The 21,971-nt window shown below is 42.6% G+C and overlaps 1 protein-coding gene across 1 annotated transcript in view; it reads left to right on the top strand.

Annotated features, from left to right (window-relative positions):
* LOC139318626 (cytochrome P450 2J6-like) overlaps positions 1 to 21,625 on the top strand; it is a 69,097-nt gene extending 47,472 nt beyond the window's left edge. The window contains exons 8-12 of the mRNA XM_070946175.1: positions 1,133 to 1,309; positions 13,953 to 14,094; positions 17,914 to 18,101; positions 19,256 to 19,397; positions 21,441 to 21,625. Of these exons, the coding sequence (XP_070802276.1) occupies positions 1,133 to 1,309; positions 13,953 to 14,094; positions 17,914 to 18,101; positions 19,256 to 19,397; positions 21,441 to 21,625 (834 nt within the window). The remainder of the gene's footprint in view (positions 1 to 1,132; positions 1,310 to 13,952; positions 14,095 to 17,913; positions 18,102 to 19,255; positions 19,398 to 21,440) is intronic.
* Positions 21,626 to 21,971: the final 346 nt, after the last annotated feature.

Raw genomic sequence — 21,971 nt, 5'->3', positions numbered from 1 at the left:
GTGACGCATCCGGCCCATTGGCCACGAGTTCGACATCCCTGCTATAGAAAAAGTACAGAGTGCAGAGAAGAGCAACAAAGATGATTAGGGGACTGGAGGCTAAAACATATAAAGAAAGGTTGCAGAAACAGAGAAGAGGTGGTTAATCTATTTCTCAAAGTACCTGAAGAGATTGCAAGATGCAAGGGGTGGAAACTAATCAGACAGAGACCTAGAACTAAGGAGAAATTTCCTGACAGTGAGAACAATTAGGGAATTAAAGGCCCTGGGAATGGACATTGACAACTGGGAAACCTTGACTTCTGATCGTTCAGCTTGGAGGCTAAAGACGCAGCATGGCCTTCTCCAATTCGAAGAGACACTTGTTCGCCAGGCTGAGGCAAAGGGACAGTCCCGGAACCGGTGAAATCTGGCGGCTGGGCAGGGGACAGAATGTATCTGCCCTCCGTGTGGAAGGGATTGTCACTCTCAAAATGGCCTTTTTAGTCACACTACATGCTGTTTTAGGACCTCTTTCCAGAGCACAATACCATAATCGCTTGAGACTGAAAGATGCCAATGAATGAGAACAATTAGCCAGTGAAAAGACTTGCTCCAGAAGTTGTGGGGGCTCCATCACTGAGGTTTTTAAGAAAAGATTGGACAGCCATTTGTCTGAAATGTCAGAGGGTCTCTGGCTTGAGCAGGGAAGGGGTTGGACTAGAAGACCTCCAGGGTGCCTTTCAACTCGGTTATTCTGTTATTAAACTTAGCACACTGAAAATCTGATCTATGTAGTTAATTCATTGTTTAGCCTGGCATTTGAATCCAGTTGGTTTAATTTATTAAATCATGGCTCAGTTAGCCATAGGTGTTTAGGATGGCTCCTGGAGAGAATGAGACAATTTTATAATAGCTGTATAATAATCTATTTGCCTCTGAACTTGTTTTCTACAAGAATTTGGAAATAGCTTTTCTGGAGAGCTTTTGAGGCCTGACACCATGTATGGTTTGCCATGTTTTAATGTGCTTGCAATGTTTTTTTTTTTTTTTGCTTATTAAGTGCTGTCGGTTATTGTGAACTGCTGAGAGTCTTTTCTAATTGTGATGGGAAATAAATAAATATTTTTTTTCCAATTTCCATTTCTATTAGATGCTTTTTGTGTTCCCACGATTAATGAGCTACCTCCCAGGCCCTCACAAGGAGGCCTCGGCTTCTGTAGAGGTGATCACTTCCTTTGCAAAGCAGGAAATAGAGAAACATAAGGAATCCAGATCTCTCCATGAGCCACAAGATTTCATTGATTACTATCTTCTACAGATGGAGAAGGTATGGGTTTATTGTGGTTCAATACATCGGCAAGGAATTATTACTTTACTCACTATAAGGAAACAGGAGGAGCTACTGAAATTGTCTTTATTGGATTTTTTTTCTCTTTCATCTAGCTTCTATTCTGAATTTAGTCCATGTTAATTCAGATTGCTTCTAAATAAGAGCTATATTGTACCTTTGCAATCTTGAACCCTCCTTAGACAAGGGAGTGTAGGAAGTTAGCACCCACCCCTCTCCTAGGAAAATGGGATATTTCAGGAAATATTAAAAGGGCAGAATATTTCCCCTAAAAGGGAGGCAGAAACTCAGTCCCCCCCACCTTTGTCAATGGGCCATTAAGGCCTGGGCCAATCTATTCTACATAACAAAGATCTATCTCCTTCAGGCATAGTAAGAATTGCCCAAAGCCCTTTCATTACATCATCACCCAGCAAGAGTCAACCAAGCCTGGAACATAGACAACCTATAAAGTTAGCCCTGCATGGCCCCATGGGAGTGTGACAACCAATCAGAATACAAGCTTAAATTCAAAGCTGAACAGAGGGTAGAAATCTCTCTCTCTCTCAACCATGTGCTTTTTGCCCAGGACCTCAAACCATGTGGTCCTGTCCACCATTAAAAACCATCTTTCCAATCAGCCACCATGTTTCCAGTCCCTTTCTCCCCACTTGGAACTGAACCCAGATGGACATTTCTTCCCACAGGAGATTCTTTGTGGGGGAAGTTAGAATTATTTTCACTTGTCATCCTCTCATGTTTCCCTATCATTTCTTCCCTTTTTTTCTGAAGAAATTCCATTATGAAGGAAAAGCATTAACAGAGATTTTGTAATTTATTTATTTATTTGTTTGTTTGTTTGTTTATTTATTTGTTTATTTAATTTATTTATTGGTTCGATTTATATGCCACCCTTCTCCGGAGACTCAGGGCGGCTTACAATGCGTTAAGCAATAGCCTTCATACTTTTGTATATACCTGCTTAGTAGGGCTTTTGGGCCCCCCTAAGCGGTGTTCTTTTTGATACAAAGTCAGTTTATTGCTCCCACAATCCGGGTCCTCATTAATGACTACCTTCCCTGAAATGTTCAGTAAAGGACAGATACTGTTACAATATTGAATTTAGTACAATATCGGAACAATTGTACGACAGGCCAGAGCACACAGCGGTAGTGGATTCGTTAGTCTCCATGAAGCCCAAGACTTCCTTGGTCACTATCTAATTCAGATAGAGAAGAAATGGATTTATTGTAGTTTAGCACATAATTAATTTGTTGATAAATAAATAAATAAATAAATAAATAAATAAATAAATAAATAATAGTTTATCTGTAATTAAAGAAGGGGAGGTATTGGAACTATTTTCTTTGGAGTTTTTTTTTTTAAAAAATTCAGTTCCCATTCTGAATTTAGCCCGTGCTAAATTCCGTTTGCTTCTAAATAAGAGCTGTAATGCAGCTTTGCAATATTAGGCAAGAAACAATGGTTGGGAATTAACCAGGGGTGAAATCTAGCAGGTTTTGACAGGTTCTGGTGAACCGGTAGCAGAAATTTTGAGCAGTTCAGAGAACTGGCAAATACCACCTCTGGCTGGCCCCAGAGTGGGGAGGGAATGGGGATTTTGCAGTATCCTTCCCCTGGAGTGGAGTGGGAATGGAAGGATTTTGTAGTATCCTTCCCCTGCCATGCCCTCCAAGCCACACCATGCCCACAAGCCACGCCCACAGAACCGGTTGTAAAAAAAAATTGGATTTTACCACTGGAACTAACCAAAGGGAGAAGCAACCTGGAATTAAGGAGAAACTTCCTAACAGTGAGCACAATTAACCAGTGGAACAGGAGTTACCTTCAGAAATCATGGGAGCTCCATCCAAATAAAAATGATTCATTAGAGAGATTGCGCTTGAAAATGAAACTTATTTAAGATAGCACCGAAACCTGACAGGAGGTTTATAAGAAGAGACTGGAGAGTCACTTATCTGAAATAGTATAGGTTCTCCTGCTTGAGCAGGGGGCTGGACTAGAAGACCTCCAAGGTCCCTTCCAGCTCTATTCTATTCTAATTCTAGACTCTAATTAGACATGGGACGTTCTTTGTGGCGGATGTTAGAAATGTTTCCGTTTGTCATCCTGTCTTCTTTACCTGTCACTTATTCCCCCTTTTTCTAAAGAAGTTCCATTAAGAAGGAAAAGAATTACCCAGGGGAGGACTTTTGATTAATTCATACTTAAATGAATGCTTTCTCTGAAATGACAACTGGGCCCAAAATTTTGACCTTTCTTGCTACAGTTGTTATGCAACTCACTGCATAACAGTGACATGAATCATGTGATTGTTAAGCAAATCAGGCTTCCCCATTGATTTTGCTTGTCAGAATCTAGCTGGGAAGGTTTATTTATTTTATTTATTTATTTGTCAAGCATATATAAGATAACAGATAAAAGTATAAACATGATTATGAATACATGAAAAGAGTAAGAGTAAAAAGGAATATTAGGACAGGGACGGTAGGCACGCTGGTGCTCTTATGCACGCCCCTTACAGACCTCTTAGGAATGGGGTGAGGTCAACAGTAGACAGTCTTAGGTTAAAGTTTTGGGGGTTTGGGGAAGAAACCACAGAGTCAGGTAGTGCATTCCAGGCATTGACCTGAAGTCATATTTTTGTGACCAAACGATATGGCAATCGAATTTGGAGTGGTTTACCTTAAGTTTGCATCTATTGTGTACTCGGGTATTGTTGTGGTTGAAGCTGAAGTAGTCATTGACAGGTAGGACATTGTAGCAGATAATTTTATGTACTACGCTTAGGTCTGACCAAAGGCAGTGTAGTTCTAAGTTGTCTAAGCCCAAAATTTCAAGTCTGGTGGCATAAAGTATTCTATTGCAAGCAGAGGAGTGGAGGACTCTTCTCGTGAAATATCTCTGGACTCTCTTAATTGTATTAATGTCCGATATGCAGTGCGGGTTCCAGACAGATGAGCTGTATTTGAGAATTGGTCTAGCAAATGTTTTGTATGCCCTAGTTAGTAGTACAATATTACCAGAGAAGAAACTATGCAAGATTAGGTTAACAACTCTTAATGCCTTTTTGGCAATGTAGTTACAGTGGGCTCTGGCACTTAGATCATTAGAGATGAGTACTCCAAAGTCCTTGACAGAGTGAAGGTTGTCTACAAGGTTGTGTCCATCCAGCTTGTATTTTATGTTCTGATTTTTTTTTTTTTTTTGCCAATATGTAAGAGAGAGCATTTGTTGGTTGAGATTTGAAGTTGCCACTTGTTTGACCATTCTGACACATAGTCAAGGTCCTTTTGAAGAGTAGCAGCATTTTCGGTGGTATTGAATAATTTTATATCATCAGTGAAGAGAACACAGTTGCTTTTAATACGATCACAAAGGTCATTTATATAAAGTATAAAGAGTGTTGGTCCTAAAACGCTGCCTTGGGGAACACCGTTGTTAACAGGTGCAGGATTTGATAGAGTGCTTCCTATTTTGACCACTTGTTGCCTGTTTGACAGGAAAGCAGCTATCCATTTATGCACGAGTCCAGAAATGCCATAAGATTTTAGTTTTAGAAGTAGTTTGTCGGGTACCACTGTTAAGAAATTTAGGAGGTTCCTTCTGGATCGTGACCCTTACTCACTTGCAAACACATCAAACAAACAAACAAGCCAGAGTGGAGTTTTAGAAAAGCTAAAACTAGTTTAATAGAAACGAACAAACAAATAAAACAAAGCCTATAAAAATACCAATAGTCATCTCTCTTCTTAGCAAAGGTCCATTCAACTCTCTTGGAGTCTCTCCATACGATTTGAGCCCAGCTCTTCCTTCCTTCCTCAGAAGTAGTCCGGAGTGACTTCAGCTCAAGCGGGTGTGTGTGTGTGTGTGTGTGTGTGTGTGTGTGTGTGTGTGCTCAACTCAGCTTGCATCTCAGTAAGGTGAGTAGGTCAGAGGCCTGCTCTGCTCTGCTCTGCTCTGCTCTGCTCTGCTCTGAATGGCCGGTAAGTACTGTTAACGAGCAACTGCTTAAATGCTGAGTCATGGTCAGTTAGGAAAGGTCCGGGAAAACTCAGAGCCAAAAGCTGCAGTCTGACTGGCTCATTCAAATGTTCAAGCCAGGATCCAATCAACAGGTCACAGCAAACCTTGAGCGGAACTTACTCTCACAATCCCCTTCTCTGTGGCTATTGATTATAAATACATATACATAGAAATCATTGGATACACACATCACAATGGTAAGTGGCACACTTTCATATAACCATAGATATCTTATCTAGGAGATATTGATGTTGATCCCGGGGTAGTGGTTTAGTAAGTATGTCTGCTATCTGTTCCTTGGTCTCACAGAAAACTGTCCTGATAAAACCTGTCCTTGACAATTGCCTAACATGCTTATACTTAATGTCAATGTGACGTGACGTTTGTCCCACAGCATCAGCCTGCGATATATTGATAGCAGCCATTTTGTCCTCATGGATGTTTATAGGGTATACAGGTTCTTCCCACAAATTCATTAACAGATCATCAAACCAGATCAGATTGTTTGATGCTTTAGATAAGCATACATACTCTGCCTCAGCAGTGGAAGTAGCTATTAACTTCTGTTTACCTGAGTACCAGTGAATAGGACTTCCATTCAAAAATATAACATAACCTGAGGTACTCTTCCTGGACTTAATGTTCCCTGCCCAATCTGCATCTGAGTAGCAGCATCATTCTGGTTTGTCTGATATATCTGGCTCCCCAAAAGTGAGTGGTTTACAGTGCTCTTTAAATACCTCAAAACCCTTTTGAAACTGTTCCAGTGATATTGTGTGGGATTTTCAGGATGTCTGGATAAAACATTTACGGCTAGACTAATATCTGGCCTTGTCCAACCTGCAATATACAATAACGACCCTATCACGGATTTGTAAAGTGTCTTTTGTTCAAAAGCTGCACTTTCAACGTACATGTTCTTAAGAAAATCTGTTTGCATAGGGGTGTCACAAGGTTTAGCCTCTGACATCTTTCGATCAATTCCATGATCTTATCCTGCTGAGAAAGTTCAAACCCCTTCTCAGTTTTTACAAATTGGACTCCTAAGAATTTATCAATTCGACCCAGAGGCTTTAGGGCAAAATTCTTACTTAACTCATTAGAGAACACTTTGCATCTGTTCTCAGACTTGCAGATATACAAGATATCATCCACGTAAACCAAGATTGTTTCCTTAGTACCCTGGTGGTTTCTAATGAACACACACTCATCAGCCAATGAGGCTGCAAAACCTATTTGTTTTAAACTTTTGGTAAGACATTCATACCACCTCCTGCCAGATTGTTTGAGACCATATAGACTTTTGTTCAAAAGCCAAACATCACCTTCCTGATGATTTATACCTTGAGGAACCCTGACATATAGTTTCTTATCTAACTTAGCATGCAAGTAAGCAGTCTGTATATCAAATTGATACACGTTCTCTCCTTGAATAGCGGCTATGGTGAGTGTTGTCTTCACACTCTTTGGGCGCACTATGAGCGAGAAGGTGTCAACTTAATCATCAGGGAACCTTTGTGAAAAGCCCTGTGCAACCAATCTTGCCTTATAAATGAACTTCCCATTATCAATAGGTTTCTTCTTAAAGACCCATCTAGTGCCAGTTACTTTCTTGTCCTTTGATAATTCCGTTGGTGTGAATACTTCTAGCTTTTTCAAACTTACCAATTCGGTATCCATCGCAGCACGCCAATTTTGTTGTTCTCAATCAGATAGAGTCAACACATCCTCATACCTCTGGGGTATGACTGAAACCTGGTCAACAGAAGTGACAAAACCTTCATACTTCTTTGGCTTCTTGCCCCTAGTGGACTGAACTGGCATACTTACTGGTTCTTCATCTACATCAGAACTGTCTGATGAGTTGTCCTCCTCATTGCTATCATTTTGAATCTTTAAAGTGGAGTGCCCTTCTTTCCAGGTTACTCCTGCTCTCTGTTTTAATATACCCTTTAAAGGTGTGGGGGGGATACATGTTCCTCATCATCCTCAAAATCAGATGTATCACTATCACTAGATAGATTTTCTGATGCATCTTCCACCTGTTGGTCCAGATCACGAGGAGGGGTTTGAGTCAGGATCTCATTAGCGTGGGTCCTGCTCCAATTCATGCTTTCATAAAAGGTGGCTGACCTAGATATTACTATTCTCCTGTTTGAGTCCACAAACCTAAAGGCCTTAGAACCTGTCTCATAGCCAACGAACTTCAGTTGGATTGAGACCCTATCCCCCTTCTTTCTAAGTTCTTTTGGGATCGGCCATCACTCCAAATACATGAAGATGCATCAATCTTGGCTTATGGCCATACACTATCTCATATGGGGTCTTTTGCACCACACTAGACCATACCCGACTGAGAGTGTAATTTGCATACAGAGCTGCTTCCGCCCAATATGAATAGTCTAGATCAGCATCCTCAAGAGCGCACCTGTAAGACACCGTTCCTCCTTTCAACCACTCCGTTCTGAAATGTGGATGGGGGGGGGCGGTCCGTAAATGGACTATACCCTTTTCCTTTAGCCAACCAGAGAACTGGGCTGAATTAAACTCAGTTCCTCTGTCGGTCAAGATTTTCTGAATATTGACCTTCTGCTGATTCTCGATTAAACTGCAGAACTCCTTAAACTTAGATAATGCCTGATCCTTGGATTTAAGAAGGTAAACAAATCCAAACCTACTATGGTCGTCAACAATTGTCAGGAAGTAATGATTCTTGCCAATGGAGGGTTTCAAGGGACCTAGCAAGTTCATATGTACCAACTGGAATATGTGTTCAGAATATCTCTGAGACTTCCTGGGTGTGGGCTTAATTTTGGATTTTGCGCTCCTACAAATAGAACAATCTAGAAAGGTGTTACAGTCCTTAATCCTAACTCCTTTTAAACATTCAGACATCTTTTGCACAATAGGAAAACTCATATGACCCATTCTACGATGCATAAGGTGAGCACATTCATCAGGTAATGGTTTGCCAATAGAAATTGAATTGGCATTGTCAGGCTCCTCACCATTTTGTTCAAGATTAAAACGTACATACATTTTACTCTTTAAAACATTTCTACAATTACCATTAAAACTCCTCTTTTCTTGAGTACCCTTAAAATCACCATCTGATTCCAACTCGGATTCATCATCGCTGTTAAAAGTGGTGACATGGTTACTAACATTAAATTCCTCAGCCCTTATAATGGGGGAATAATAAGGTAAACCATTAATCTTCAACACTTCCCCAACCACACATTTATCATTGGTAACAACAGCAGTTCCCCCTGTAAACAACACTTCTATTTCGGTATCCTCACTTATCTTCATAGTGCTGAGCAAATTATGATCAATCTCAGGTACATATAAAACAGCACCAACCTCCCCAAACCCAGGGATAAAAATCTTCCCAATACCAGTAACTCTTGCCTTTTTACCGTTGGCAACTTTGACCATAGACTTATGTTCTTCTAACTCAGTAAACAATTTGCGATCACTTACAATATGTCTACTTGCCCCACTGTCCAACAGCCAGAGTTGCTCTCGTTGCTTCCTTGAGAGTCTTGATTCAACAGTCTCAACTACAGCAGCAAAATTAGTAGTAAACTTAAACTTATCCCTTTTGTCACCTTCCTCTGGCCATTTACCCCTTCTCTTGCTGGAAGGGTTACCTTGTGGCTTTCTATGTGGGGTAGGTGATCTCCTTCTATACCTGTCACCTGAAGGTGCCCTCTGGCGTGCCCTAGCGTTAACATTACGCGAGCAATCTCTTTTGTAATGATCCCTGGATCCACAGTTAAAACATTCCCCAACAATATATGCATTATCAGGGCTATTGGACTTTCTTGATGGTCTCTTTTTCCTATGGAAGGCCGCCCTGTCCTTCCTTAGATTATCCTCTGCAATGAGTTTACCAGACTGGACTTCCAGGGACATATCCTCATAGCTGGTATTATCCGATTGGGAAATAAAGTTATCCCAGCTAGAGTCTAAAGAATTGATTATGATGCTAATTAAACTCTGTTCAGATACAGATTCCCCCCTTAAGATCAATTCTTCTGTCATCATGTTAAGCTCACACAGGTGTTCGTTCATATCCACCCCTGCCCTCAATTTAGCAGAATGGAACTAGAAATCCTGCTAGTTGCATTAGAGTTTTTACAGCAGAATAAATTAAACAGTTTTTCCCGAACCTCACATATCCTTAAACCATGAGGGATACTTAGATACAATGCTGGATCAATTGACAATAACAAGATACAAAAAGCCTCATGATGTAAGAAGTCAATCTCCAGAGTCCAAGGTTTGGAGGGAGGCTCTAACAACAATGATAACACATTTTCTTTCATTAATATTACTTGTATACATTTTACCCATTCTTTTAAGTTTTCTCCATTAATGCTTAGGGTTTTAAAACTGGGCAGCAGAATGCTGGCAGTTGCAGGCATGGATGGAGAAAACTGCTGCTGTCCATGATGTTGCAAATTTCAAAAAGGACAATACGGCATAGGTATTGAAGCAGCCGGCTTGAAAGCTACTTGCCGGCTGCCCAAAGATTGCTCCTCCCTAGTGGGAGGGGTCAGAGCACCAAACTGGGCATGCTCACAACTCATTCTTGTCTGGACACCAAGATGTGAAGATCTCCTTGATCTTTCCTCAGCAGAAAGCCTCCGGCTGGCCTCTGGGACCTCAACCTCGGCCGGTACAGCCCCAGAAATGGCCGCAAAAGCTGGAGACACTGCAGAAGGACCTGCTGCGCCCGAAACAGGCAGGGAGCGAGTCACAGTCATCAAAGGTGTATCAAGACAAGCCGTTGTCATGCTCTGGGTAAAAGGTGGCTGGAAATTACCCCCAAAAGCTGCTGTTAAAACTTCTATTGCATTTGCAATTTCCAGTTCGGTGGGCGAACTTCTTAAGCCATCAATAGCTGGTCGGGCAATAGGTGGCGCCATATTAACTTGGTCACCCTGAATTGGGGTTTGGCTGGGTGCTAAATTTAAAATGGGCAGTCTATTATTTCCCACCTTTGATTTAGAGTCAGTAAAAGGGGTTGCAGGACAGGATTGGGTATCTCTTACTGGTCTAGCACCATCCTGGGTTTCTCTCCTGTCCCTTGCTGCTGTTTCCGTGGCCACAAACTGCAATAAGGCACTAATATCAGCAATTGGGTCCTCACTTGTTTCTGGCAAGCCAAAAAACTGAAGCATCACTATTTTCATCTGCTCTCTTCCTCCCAAAGCTGCATCTGGAACCAGAAGGGGCATCCCTCTGTTCTCACTCTTTGCAGATGGAGGACTTTTAGCAGCAAATGATTCAAGAGCTAGGGCACTTGCTTCCAAAGCCATCGCCCCCCCCCACTCTTTGATGCTTGAAACTCCTCAGTTAAAATCTTCCTGGTTTCGGCTTCCATCAGTCTGCTTTGTTCTGCCTTGCTTCTAGTGGAGGCTTGAGTTACAATCTTCTCTTTTCGGGTTGGCTTAATCATAGACATGCTTGTTTAATGTATTGCAACGTGAATAGGGTCTACAACCATCCTCTGCTACCAATTGTTAAGAAATTTAGGAGGTTCCTTCTGGATCGTGACACTTACTCACTTGCAAACACATCAACAAACAAACAAGCCAGAGAGGAGTTTTAGAAAAGCTAAAACTAGTTTAATAGAAATGAACAAACAAATAAAACAAAGCCTATAAAAATACCAATAGTCATCTCTCCATATGATTTGAGCCCAGCTCTTCCTTCCTTCCTCAGAAGTAGTCTGGAGTGACTTCAGCTCAAGCGTGTGTGTGTGTGCTCAGCTCAGCTTGTATCTCAGTAAAGTGAGTAGGTCAGAGGCCTGCTCTGCTCTGCTCTGCTCTGCTCTGCTCTGCTCTGCTCTGAATGGCCAGTGAGTGCTGTTAATGAGCAGCTGCTTAAATGCTGAGTAATGGTCAGTTAGGAAAGGTCCAGGAAAACTCAGAGCCAAAAGCTGCAGTCTGACTGGCTCATTCAAATGTTCAAGCCAGGATCCAATCAATAGATCACAGCAAACCTTGAGAGGAACTTACTCTCACAATCACTGAATCAAAGGCTTTACAGAAGTCTATGTAAATTGCATCTATTGCTTTGCCCTGATCAAGATTTGTAGTCCCATATGTTTTTGCAGTATAGTAGTTGCAGATTACAGGATAATTTTTTCTGAAACCAAATTGTTTGTTGGAGAGTTGTTTGTTTGTCTCTAAGTAGAGGGTAATGGATTGGTTAATGATTGATTCCATGACTTTGCAGGTGACGCAACATAAAGAGATTAGTCTGTAATTTTCAAGTAGGTTGGGGTCTCCCTTTTTGAAGATAGGAATGATCGTGGCTAGTGACCATTGGTTGGGCAAGGAGCTGGTCATGAAAGATTTTTCAAAGATTATGCTTAGAGGTTCTAAGCTTCTAAAGCTTGTTTAAGAAGTAGGCACATAGTCCATCAGATCCAACAGAGAAGGATGGTTTTAGACTGCATAGTGCCTTTTCAACATTGGCTTCTGTAAAATCGATATATATTAAATCATTGTAATTGCTGTAATTATTTTAGATACGACTGGGAAATATTGGGTTAGTGCTGTTGCTGTTTACAAAGACTGAGCCAAAGAATGAGTTAAAGAGGTTGGCTTTAATGGTTTCGTCATTACAGTCTTTATCGTTTGGTTCTTTTAGGGGTGGGATGGATCTCGAGTCTTTAAGTTTGTTGTTTACAAAATTATAGAAGACACGGGTGGATTTTGTGTGCAGAAGTTTTTCCTCTTGTTTGATGTGATAATTGGTGCATTCAGTCTTTATCTGGTGGCATGCGTTTTTGTAGCAGCTTTTAAAGTTAGCTACATAGTTTTGTTTTTTCGCTAAACAGATGTTTTTTGGATTGGAGCTTCCTTATTGTCATGGCTAATTTGTTTTTTCTGGTTTTAGGGGTTATTAGTGGTATGTATAGTTTAATTAGTCTTTTGACTTCGAGCAAAAAAATATTATAATGGTCTTCAGCAGCATTACAGCCAGTGAATAGAAATTGCCAATCAAGAGATGAGATTTCATTGTCTATGAGATCATAGTTGGCTTTTTTGAAGTTATAACTGGGGATCACATCACTATGATGATGTGGCACGGCCCTCCCGAGCTCTGTTTTCACTGGCAGAGGGCTGCAGGAGGCCATCACAGCCAAAATGGTTCCAGCAAGGCCACACGCAGCCCTCCTGAGGTCTATTTTCACTGGCAGAGGGCTGCAGGAGGCCGTCACAGCCAAAATGGTGCCAGCAAGGCCACACGCAGCCCTCCTGAGGTCTATTTTCACTGGCAGAGGGCTGCAGGAGGCCGTCACAGCCAAAATGGTGCCAGCAAGGCCACACGCAGCTCTCCTGAGGTCTATTTTCACTGGCAGAGGGCTGCAGGAGGCCGTCACAGCCAAAATGGTGCCAGCAAGGCCACACGCAGCCCTCCTGAGGTCTATTTTCACTGGCAGAGGGCTGCAGGAGGCCGTCACAGCCAAAATGGTGCCAGCAAGGCCACACGCAGCCCTCCTGAGGTCTATTTTCACTGGGAGAGGGCTGCAGGAGGCCGTCACAGCCAAAATGGTGCCAGCAAGGCCACACGCAGCCCTCCTGAGGTCTATTTTCACTGGGAGAGGGCTGCAGGAGGCCGTCACAGCCAAAAATGGAGTTCGAGAGCCCATTTTCTCTGGCAGAGTACTTGGGCCACCACAGGTGCCCCTGGCATGAGTGACATTGAGCTAGCCATGCCCACCCTGGCCATACCCACCTCGGCCCCCCAAAGTCAAACAACCCTGATGCAGTCCTCAATGAAATTGAGTTTGACACCCCTGCCTTACAGCATCATCCTGTGGTAAGAAGATGAAACAGTTTATGTCCAGGATGTGAGAGGTCTATAGAAATAGTTGGAAGAAATGTCCATTTGGGTTAAGTTCCAAGTGGGGAGAAAGACACTGGAAACATGGTGGCTGATTGGAAAGATGGTTTTTAATGGTGGACAGGACCACATGGTTTGAGGTCCATGGGAGAGAGAGAGATTGATACCCTCTCTTGGGCCCCGCCTTGGAACTTCCTGTTCCTGTGAAAGAAATGTATTCTGATTGATTGTCAGACTCCCATGGAGCCATGCAGGGGTAACTTTGTAGGATGTCAAGAGTCCCAGGCTTGGTTGAACCTTGCTGGGTGATGCAATCTCCCCAGGTGCATGTGGCGAGTTCTGTTGCTAGATGGGTAGAGGGCTAATCTTATCATGTCCTTAGGGCTATGTCTTAATCCCATCACCCTGGAGCTGAAGGGGGAAGGGGCAGGGAGCTGCTTTGTCTTTAAAACATGTTTCTCCTTTTCTCATCCAGGGAAATATAATATTCTGCCTTTTAATATTTCCTAAAATATTTCATTCTTCTAGGAGGGGGGTGGGTATTAACTTTCTATTTTCACAGCCCTCTTTCTGGCTCGTGCAGCATACAGGTCCTCAAGATAGTGTCTTACTATGAATTTACCACTTTAATTATTGCTCTCCTGCATTGACTTGTGACACAGAAACAAAAGTAATTACAAAAAAAGCTGCATAGAATTCATTGTAATTTTCATTTTTCCATTTTAAACAGAGCAGAAAAGACCCCAACTCTACCTACAGTGAAAAGAACCTGGCTCAGTGTATTTTTGATTTTTTTGGTGCTGGAATAGACACAACCTTCGGTACTCTGATGTGGGCACTGCTTCTCTTGACCAATCATCCCGACACCCAAGGTGAGACAGACATGGCTAAAGGAGCAAGAGTCACTCTCAGGTTTAAAAATACACAGAAATTATTTGAAATCTATTCTTCATAATAATTTCCCTATGTAGATTCTTGATTCTATAAGCAGGAGAATGAATTTAACAGGATTAAAGGAAAGCAAAGAATATACACACAGAAATCCTACCATATGCTAAATAAATAAACAGAGAGCCTTCTTTGAATCCTCAATAAAATATTCAGTGAGGAGCTAAAAACTGGAAATCAGTACAAATCTGAAACATTTAATAATTTCAATGTAGAAATCTCCCATGGTTTTCAGATTTCTTATTTATTTATTTATTTTATTTATTTATTAAATTTTTATACTGCCCCCTCTCCCGAAGGACTTGGGGCGGTGAACAATCAAAATTAAAAACACACAATACAAATATTAACATACATTAAAACGAAATTAAATTATCTTTGGCTTCTCCAATTTAAAACCCCTTGCCCATAAAATTCCCCAATTAAAAGATTTTTAACCCAGCCTGGCTTGCTGAAATAAAAAAGTCTTCAGGGCCCGGCGGAAGGTACGGAGGTCCCTTCTTATTTGTTTCAGGCGTAAATTTAAATTGTCTGAACATAGAAATCAAAATGGCGGGCACGAGCCGATACACGATGCAAGGTTCCCTGCCATGAAGAGAAGAGATGGGATAATTGTGTGTGTGTGTGTGGGAAATTCTTGCCATTCACAGCACCAAATAAACCCCTCAATCATCTCCTTAACCCCACTTTCTTCCTGCTCTGTTACTGCCTGGCCTGCTAGTTGACTGAGACTTGGAAGTTGAAGAGACTGACCTGGGATGGCATGGTGAAGACAGGATTAGTCCAGAGTTGGGAGCCAGCCAAGGCTTATATATGAAGTTTCTGAACGATGCCCTAATTAATTCATGAACTAAGTTTCAAAAGAACTCCAGTCATTTAATAGGAGCAACATTCCAGCAATTACTCAAATTGAGTCAGCTCTGACCTCCCACGTGATTTATGACCCTGTCTCTCCCCCCCCCACCTGGGGAGGTCATAAATCACATTCTCCAATGGACCACGTTGGCGGGTAGGGCTGTAAAAACCCTACCTCTCCTGCTGACTCCGGTAACCTAGGATACAGGATACAATCTGAAAAAAGGCATGTGTGGAATGTATTTTCCATTGGGGCAGCCAAGCAGCTTCATCAGTTCTCCCCCTCCTACTTATGGCAACTTGAAAGCTGGTCTGGAAAACTTTGCAAGTTGACATTTGGCTCCCCTCACTTCCCAAAGGTGACCTGCACAAAGCAAAAACAATTTGAGTACAGGTATAAAATTTAGGGACGTGACCCCCACCCCCAGGCTTGTTTGGATTTTCCATGTGAAATTTGGCTATAAGGCGATCAGCCTGGATGTTTTGACTCTTTACCCAAGATGTCTTTGATAAGGGGTAACCCTTCCACTTGATTAAGTATTGGAGTTGTCTCCTATCCCACCTCGAATCGAGGATTTGCTACACCTCATAATGGGCTTGGCCCCCTATGACCACGGGGTCCAGGGGCTCACGGGGTAGTGGCCTCAAGGTCAATCTGACCACTGATTTTAAGAGGCTACTATGGAAGATTGGGTGTATCTTCCCTAGTAGTCGGGGTAATTTCAATTGCACTGTGACTGGGTTGATTATCTTTACTATTGGGAATGGTCCCATAAACTTTGGCCCCAGTTTCTTGATAGGGAGTTTTAACTTCAGATATTTTATGGAGAGGTAAACCTTGTCCCCAATTGAAATGGCCATTGGGGAGCTCAGAGTTTGTCCGCTTGTTTCTTATAGGTTTGTGCCGCTTTAGCTATCGCTTTCTTGACATTCTCCCAGGTCGCTTTCAACGTTGACATCCACTTGGTCAAGCTGACTGAGGAGGGGGGATCCCTTGGGTATTCAGGCATTGGGATGAAGTCTATGCCGTTCACTATCTTGAACGGGGTTAGTCCTGTGCTACTGTGAACAGCATTATTGTACACGACCTCAGTCAACAGGACGTCCACCCAATTGGCTACTCAGTACCACTTGGAGAGTCAGTTCAGGATGTCCCGGTAAGCGGTTACCTGGGTGATTTGCTTGTCCAGGCTTGTTCTGAAAAAGTGCACTAACAGTCGCTCTGGTAAAGGAGGCAGCTTCCTGATGACTCTACTGAATTCATGGATGTGTTCCTTGATGGGTCGCCCCCTTTGTGCACCCTAGATTTCTGAGCTCATCTTCCACATATGGGTCCTCCTCCACCTCTTCAAACCTGGCCTCTAGAAGTTGTAGGAAGTCATCTGCATCTTGCAGTTGGGGAGCTCTCCTCTTGTGGAGGGCTGCTAGCCATTACCTTGCTTCTTCCTCTAGCCCCTCTGCGATGGTGTTCACTATGGCTCTGGGGGATGGGTAGAGGTGTCCATAGTGTTCTAGGTGGATCTCGACCGAGTCAAGGAATAGAGCTTGTAAATCATCTAGTCATCTGGTCACCAACTGGTGGTCTGTCGACCACTGGTGGTCTGCAATAAAATTTTGATGGTTTGCAGAAAAATTATTTGCATTTTTAATATTGCACTAAATCAGGGGTTCTCAAACTACAGCCCCTGGGATAGATACGTGCAATGAACATTTGTGTTGCTGCAAAGAGCCTCTCCCTTCGGGGTCTTTTTGTGTAGGTCAGAGGGGGGCAGAAATTTGAACTTGGGATCTGCTTTGGCCTCCTGGTGCAGGGCTTTGGATGAAGGCTGGAGGGAAGTGACGCTGCTGGTGAAGAGCTGAAGAGGCTTGCTCCAGTGGGACTGCATCATGGCCTGGAACTGGCTGACCATCTCAGCCCACTAAGCCTCCAGGCGCCGGAACCTGGCAGGTCTTCCCTTTACTTGAAAAGCCTATGCTCGTAATCCTCATTGAGGTGCTCCTGCTGAGCCTCCTTCTCGTCTGATCCAATTTGAATTGAGCTGTTTTGCCAACTCTTTCTCGTGGTGGCTGCTTAGCTCCAACAACTGCTTCCTGTTGGGGCCCTAAGGAGCCCAGGCAAGGAGGTGAGGAGAGTTGGCCATGCCCACCCAGTCACATGACCACCTAGTCACACCCACCCAGCCGGTCATTAGACAGATAATGTTAGTGGTCCATGGGATTTAAAATTATGAACTTTGTGGTCCCTGATGTCCGAAAGGTTGGTGACCCCTGATCTAGTCCAACCCCCCCCCAGTCGAGCAGGAGACCCTACACCCATGATGGTAAATCTATGGCACACGTGCCATAGATGGCACACGTAGCTATATCAGTGAGACTGGAAGTTGGCAACCGGGTCAGTTTTTGCCTCCAGAGGGTCTCGGGAGGGGGGGAGGAAGGCTCTGGAGGCTGGGGACAGCAAAAAACAAGCCTTACGGTCCCACCAGAAGTTGGCAAATGGGCCGTTTCTGGCCTCCAGAGGGCCTCGTGGGGGTAGGGGTGGGGAAGGCTGGTTTCACCCTCCCCAGACTAGAAAGGCTCTGGAGCCAGGTGAGAGAGAAAAACAGGCCTACCGGGCCATCGCGTGCCAGGAGTGGGGGGGGGGGTCGTACACGCCTGCGTGGGCGTGGGATGCATACACCATTATTCCACCAGTTGTGGGATAACAATCAATGAGCTGGTGACTGGAGTTGAGGGTCTGGCTGGGTCTTCAAACGTGGGAATCCCAATAGACATGGAGCCCAGAAGCAGATAATAACTTGAAGGAGAAGGCCAGAAACTTTGAAGAACATTGGTGGCAACAAGCCTGAATAAATAAAATGAAGCTTCTATTTCCATAATTTCTTTTCTAGAGAAAATCCAGAAGGAAATTGAAGATGTGTTTGGCTTCTCAGGGTTGATTTCCTATCAGGATCGGAAGAAGCTACCCTATACCAATGCCGTGATTCATGAAATGCAGCGTTTAAAAAGTGTCTTGTTAGTTGGGCTTCCCAGACAAAGTACAAAGGATGTGAACATGAGGGGTTACCACATTCCTAAGGTGAGAAACGTATTTAGGCTGCATTCCAGTAGCCCAATATGGAAGGAAAAGCAGAATATGGAACTTAGATGGAAGCTCTCTGTTCAGGAGCTTCCAATGTAGTCATACAAAATTGAATAAGCAAGAATAAGAAACTCTTGAGGGGGGATGGATTATGGGTTTAAATCCAAATGCCTTTCAAATTCCAAAGAACCATAAGCATTTTCTATTTATTCTAGGATGTTGATAATAGATTAGGGGCTGAATTTAAGTTCAGAATTGCAGTCATATTTGGACATGTTTCTTTGTCCATTTCTTGGCTCAATCTGATGTGATAAATATGCACCCAGCTCCAGTGGTGAAATCTAAAATTTGTTATTACTGGTTCTGTGGTCATGGCTTGGTGGGGGGGTGGGGTAATGTGACTGGGTGGGTGTGGACAATTTTTTTTTCTTTTAAAACCATTTTTTCTACAAGAGGTTGTAAAAAAATGCTTTCAAAAGGCTCTGACGATCCCAGCTGAGTTGCCTGACCGGCAGAGGCTTTTTTCCTTCTAAATGCCTCTGCCGATCAGGCAACTCATCTTGGATTGCCAGAGGCTTTTAAAAGAAAAAAAACCTCTGCTGATTAGACAACTCAGCTTGGATCTTCAGAGGCTTTTAAAAGAAAAAAAGCCTCTGCCGATCAGGCAACTCAGCTGGGATCATCAGCTGACGATCCCTTTGATGATCCCAGCTGAGCCGCGCGATCATCAGAGGCTTTTTTTTTTTTTACTTTTAAAAGCATTTTTTCGGCTGAAGAGGTTGTAGAAAAAATGCTTTTAAAAATTAAAAGAAAAAGTCTCTGATGATTGTGCGGCTCAGCTGGGCATGGGGGGGCGGCAGGGATTTTTGCTTCCGGTTCTCCAAACCACCTGCCTCCATTGATACCGGATCAGGCGATCCGGTCCGAACCGGGAGCATTTTTCCCCTGCCCAGCTCTTGGTTTTAATAGAAGGGATGGAAGAAAGGAAGCTAAACAGTTGAGCGGCTACTGCTGTCTGAAATCGCTCTGGAAATGAACAAATGTGGGTCCATAAAGGCAAGCTAAAACCAAATGCTTCATCCATATTGTTAGTACTTTTTTACCTGTTGAAATTATGAAACTGCTCTGTTTAATCATCTCTTTGTTTACAGGGGACCATTATTATCGGAGACCTGCGCTCTGTTCTTCTTGATCCTGAGCAATGGGAGACACCTGAAGAATTCAACCCAAATCACTTTTTAGATAAGGATGGGAAGTTCCTTGATCGAGAAGAGTTTCTGTCATTCGGAATAGGTACATCCATGATTCCAAAGCAGGTTATAACTTGTAGATTCCCAACACTACCACTCCTGAGGTCATCATAGTTTGAATAGCTTGAATCCTTATTTCTTCTAGTTTCAAAACTAAGAGAGTCTGAAGTTCCCCCTAGGCTATAAACTTTGATGTGCAAAAGAATAGTAATCTTATAGTGGTACTTTGTAAGATATGTACAAGATTGCACAACTATCACTGGTATTTGTTGTTGTTCTTGTTGTTAATTGCAAAGTCATGTCTGATCCATTACAACCCCACGGACAATGTTCCTCCAGGCCTTCCTGTCCTCTACCATCTTCTAGAGTCCATTTAAGCTGACACCTACTGCTTCAGTCACTCCATCCAGCCACCTTGCTCTCTGTCGTCCTCTTCTTTTTCTTTTGCCCTCAATCTTTCCCAGCATTAGGCTCTTCTCCAAGGAGTCCTTCCTTCTCATTAGGAGGCCAAAGTATTTGAGTTTCATCTTCAGGATCTGGCCTTCTAAAGAGCAGTCAGGGTTGATCTCCTCTAGGACTGACCGGTTGGATCGCCTTGCAGTCCAAGGGACTTGCAGGAGTCTTCTCCAGCACCAGAGTTCAAAGGCCTCAATTCTTTGATGCTCAGCCTTCCTTATGGTCCAACTTTCACAATCATACATTGCAAACTCTGGGAAAACTCTGGTATTTAGGAGAGGATTATTAGCTAAATTCAAAGAAAAGTAGTCTAGTTTAACTTCTTATTGATTAACATAATAGAACTTAATGCATTTAGAAACATAAGCCTGTTGTCCAGATCCACAGGCTTATGTTTCTAAATGTATTAAGCTCTATTATGTTAATGATTGCAGGGTTCCTTCTAATGTAGCGTTTCCAGTCTTATCTGGTATTGCACATATGCCAATGACCCCTTCTCCATTGGAAACCAACAGGAAACCAAGGAATCCTTTTCCACTGCTAGTGCAAAAGACACAGTAAAGCTAGGTATGAAAAGCTATTGTTGCCCCAGAAAGCTCAAATCCTTTTATCTGGCTTGCAGGCTCAATGAACCGCACCAGACAGGTGGAAAGGAAAAGAAATTTGCAAATAAAAGGTCTGCCCAAAAACAAGTTCTAAATGAATAAAAGGGGACATTAGGACAGGGATGGTAGGCACGCTGGTGCTCTTATGCACGCCCCTTACAGACCTCTTAGGAATGGGGTGAGGTCAACAGTAGACTGTCTAAGGTTAAAGTTTTGGGGATTTGGGGAAGAAACCACAGAGTCAGGTAGTGCATTCCAGGCATTGACCACTCTGTAGCTGAAGTCATATTTTCTGCAATCGAGTTTGAAGCGGTTTATCTTGAGTTTGTATTTATTATTTGCTCCTGTATTGTTGTGGTTGAAGCTGAAGTAGTCATTGACAGGTAGGACATTGTAGCAGATAATTTTATGTACTATGTGTCAGCATTTACTCTAGTGCTGACACATAGTACAAAAAATTATGTACCTGACACTATGCTTAGGTCAGACGGAAGGCAGTGTAGTTCTAAGTTGTCTAAGCCCCAAATTTCAAGTCTGGTGTCATAAGGTATTCTATTGCGAGCAGTGGAGTGGAGGACTCTTCTCATGAAATATCTCTGGACTCTCTTAATTGTATTAATGTCCGATATGCAGGGCGGGTTCCAGGCAGATGAGCTGTATTCGAGAATTGGTCTAGCAAATGTTTTGTATGCCCTAGTTAGTAGTACAATATTACCAGAGAAGAAACTTCGCAAAATTAGGTTTACAACTCTTAATGCCTTTTTGGCAATTGTTACAGTGAGCTCTGGCACTTAGAGCATTTGAGATGAGTACTCCAAGGTCCTTGACAGAGTGAGGGTCATCTATGAGGTCATATCTGCCCAGCTTGTATTTGATGTTCTGATTTTTTTGCCTATGTGTAATGTGTAAGATACCAGGGTTATCGTGGTCATCTATTTCTTCTGTTATGAATCTTTTAATGTTGCCTTGCTGATGGATTTTAACTCATTAAAATCCCCTTTATGCATGCTTTGTCTCATCTACAGGTCAACGTTCCTGTGTGGGAGAGCAGCTGGCAAGAATTGAGATCTTCATCTTTCTGACCAGCCTGTTGAGGGCCTTCAGCTTCCGGTTGCCTGAAGGAGTGAAAGAACTCAATGAAGAGCCTGTCGAAAAAGTGATGACACATCCACACCCTTACAAACTGTGTGCTATTCCCTTACAATCTTAGGACTAAACGCCATAAAAAGCATAAAATTAGTTACAGAGTAGCTATTCAGTATGATAAATATTTCTAATATGCTGATAATCCCTTAATATTGTATTTTGCTTCTATTTACTCAATACTGAAACTTTTTCAACCTATTGCTGGGTTCACACAACATACCTAAGAAGGTCAACCTAAGATTAGGAGGATGTGGGGTGAAAAATGTACTAACTAAGCTTTCCAAAAAGCAACTGGACTTTCTTGATTATAAAGAATATAAATCCTTCCATTCCCCACCAGTCAATTAGAACTAAAGAAGCTTCTTGGATGAGAAGCGAAATGTTTTCAAATAAGATAAAAAACACCCAAG

The sequence above is a fragment of the Pituophis catenifer genome, unplaced genomic scaffold, assembly GCF_029215685.1.
Source record: "Pituophis catenifer annectens isolate HBS135680 unplaced genomic scaffold, rPitCat1.0.hap2 SCAF_6, whole genome shotgun sequence".
NCBI classification, from domain to species: domain Eukaryota; kingdom Metazoa; phylum Chordata; class Lepidosauria; order Squamata; family Colubridae; genus Pituophis; species Pituophis catenifer.
Note: the sequence above shows the minus strand (reverse complement) of the source record. Positions and strands in the feature narration are given on the sequence as shown.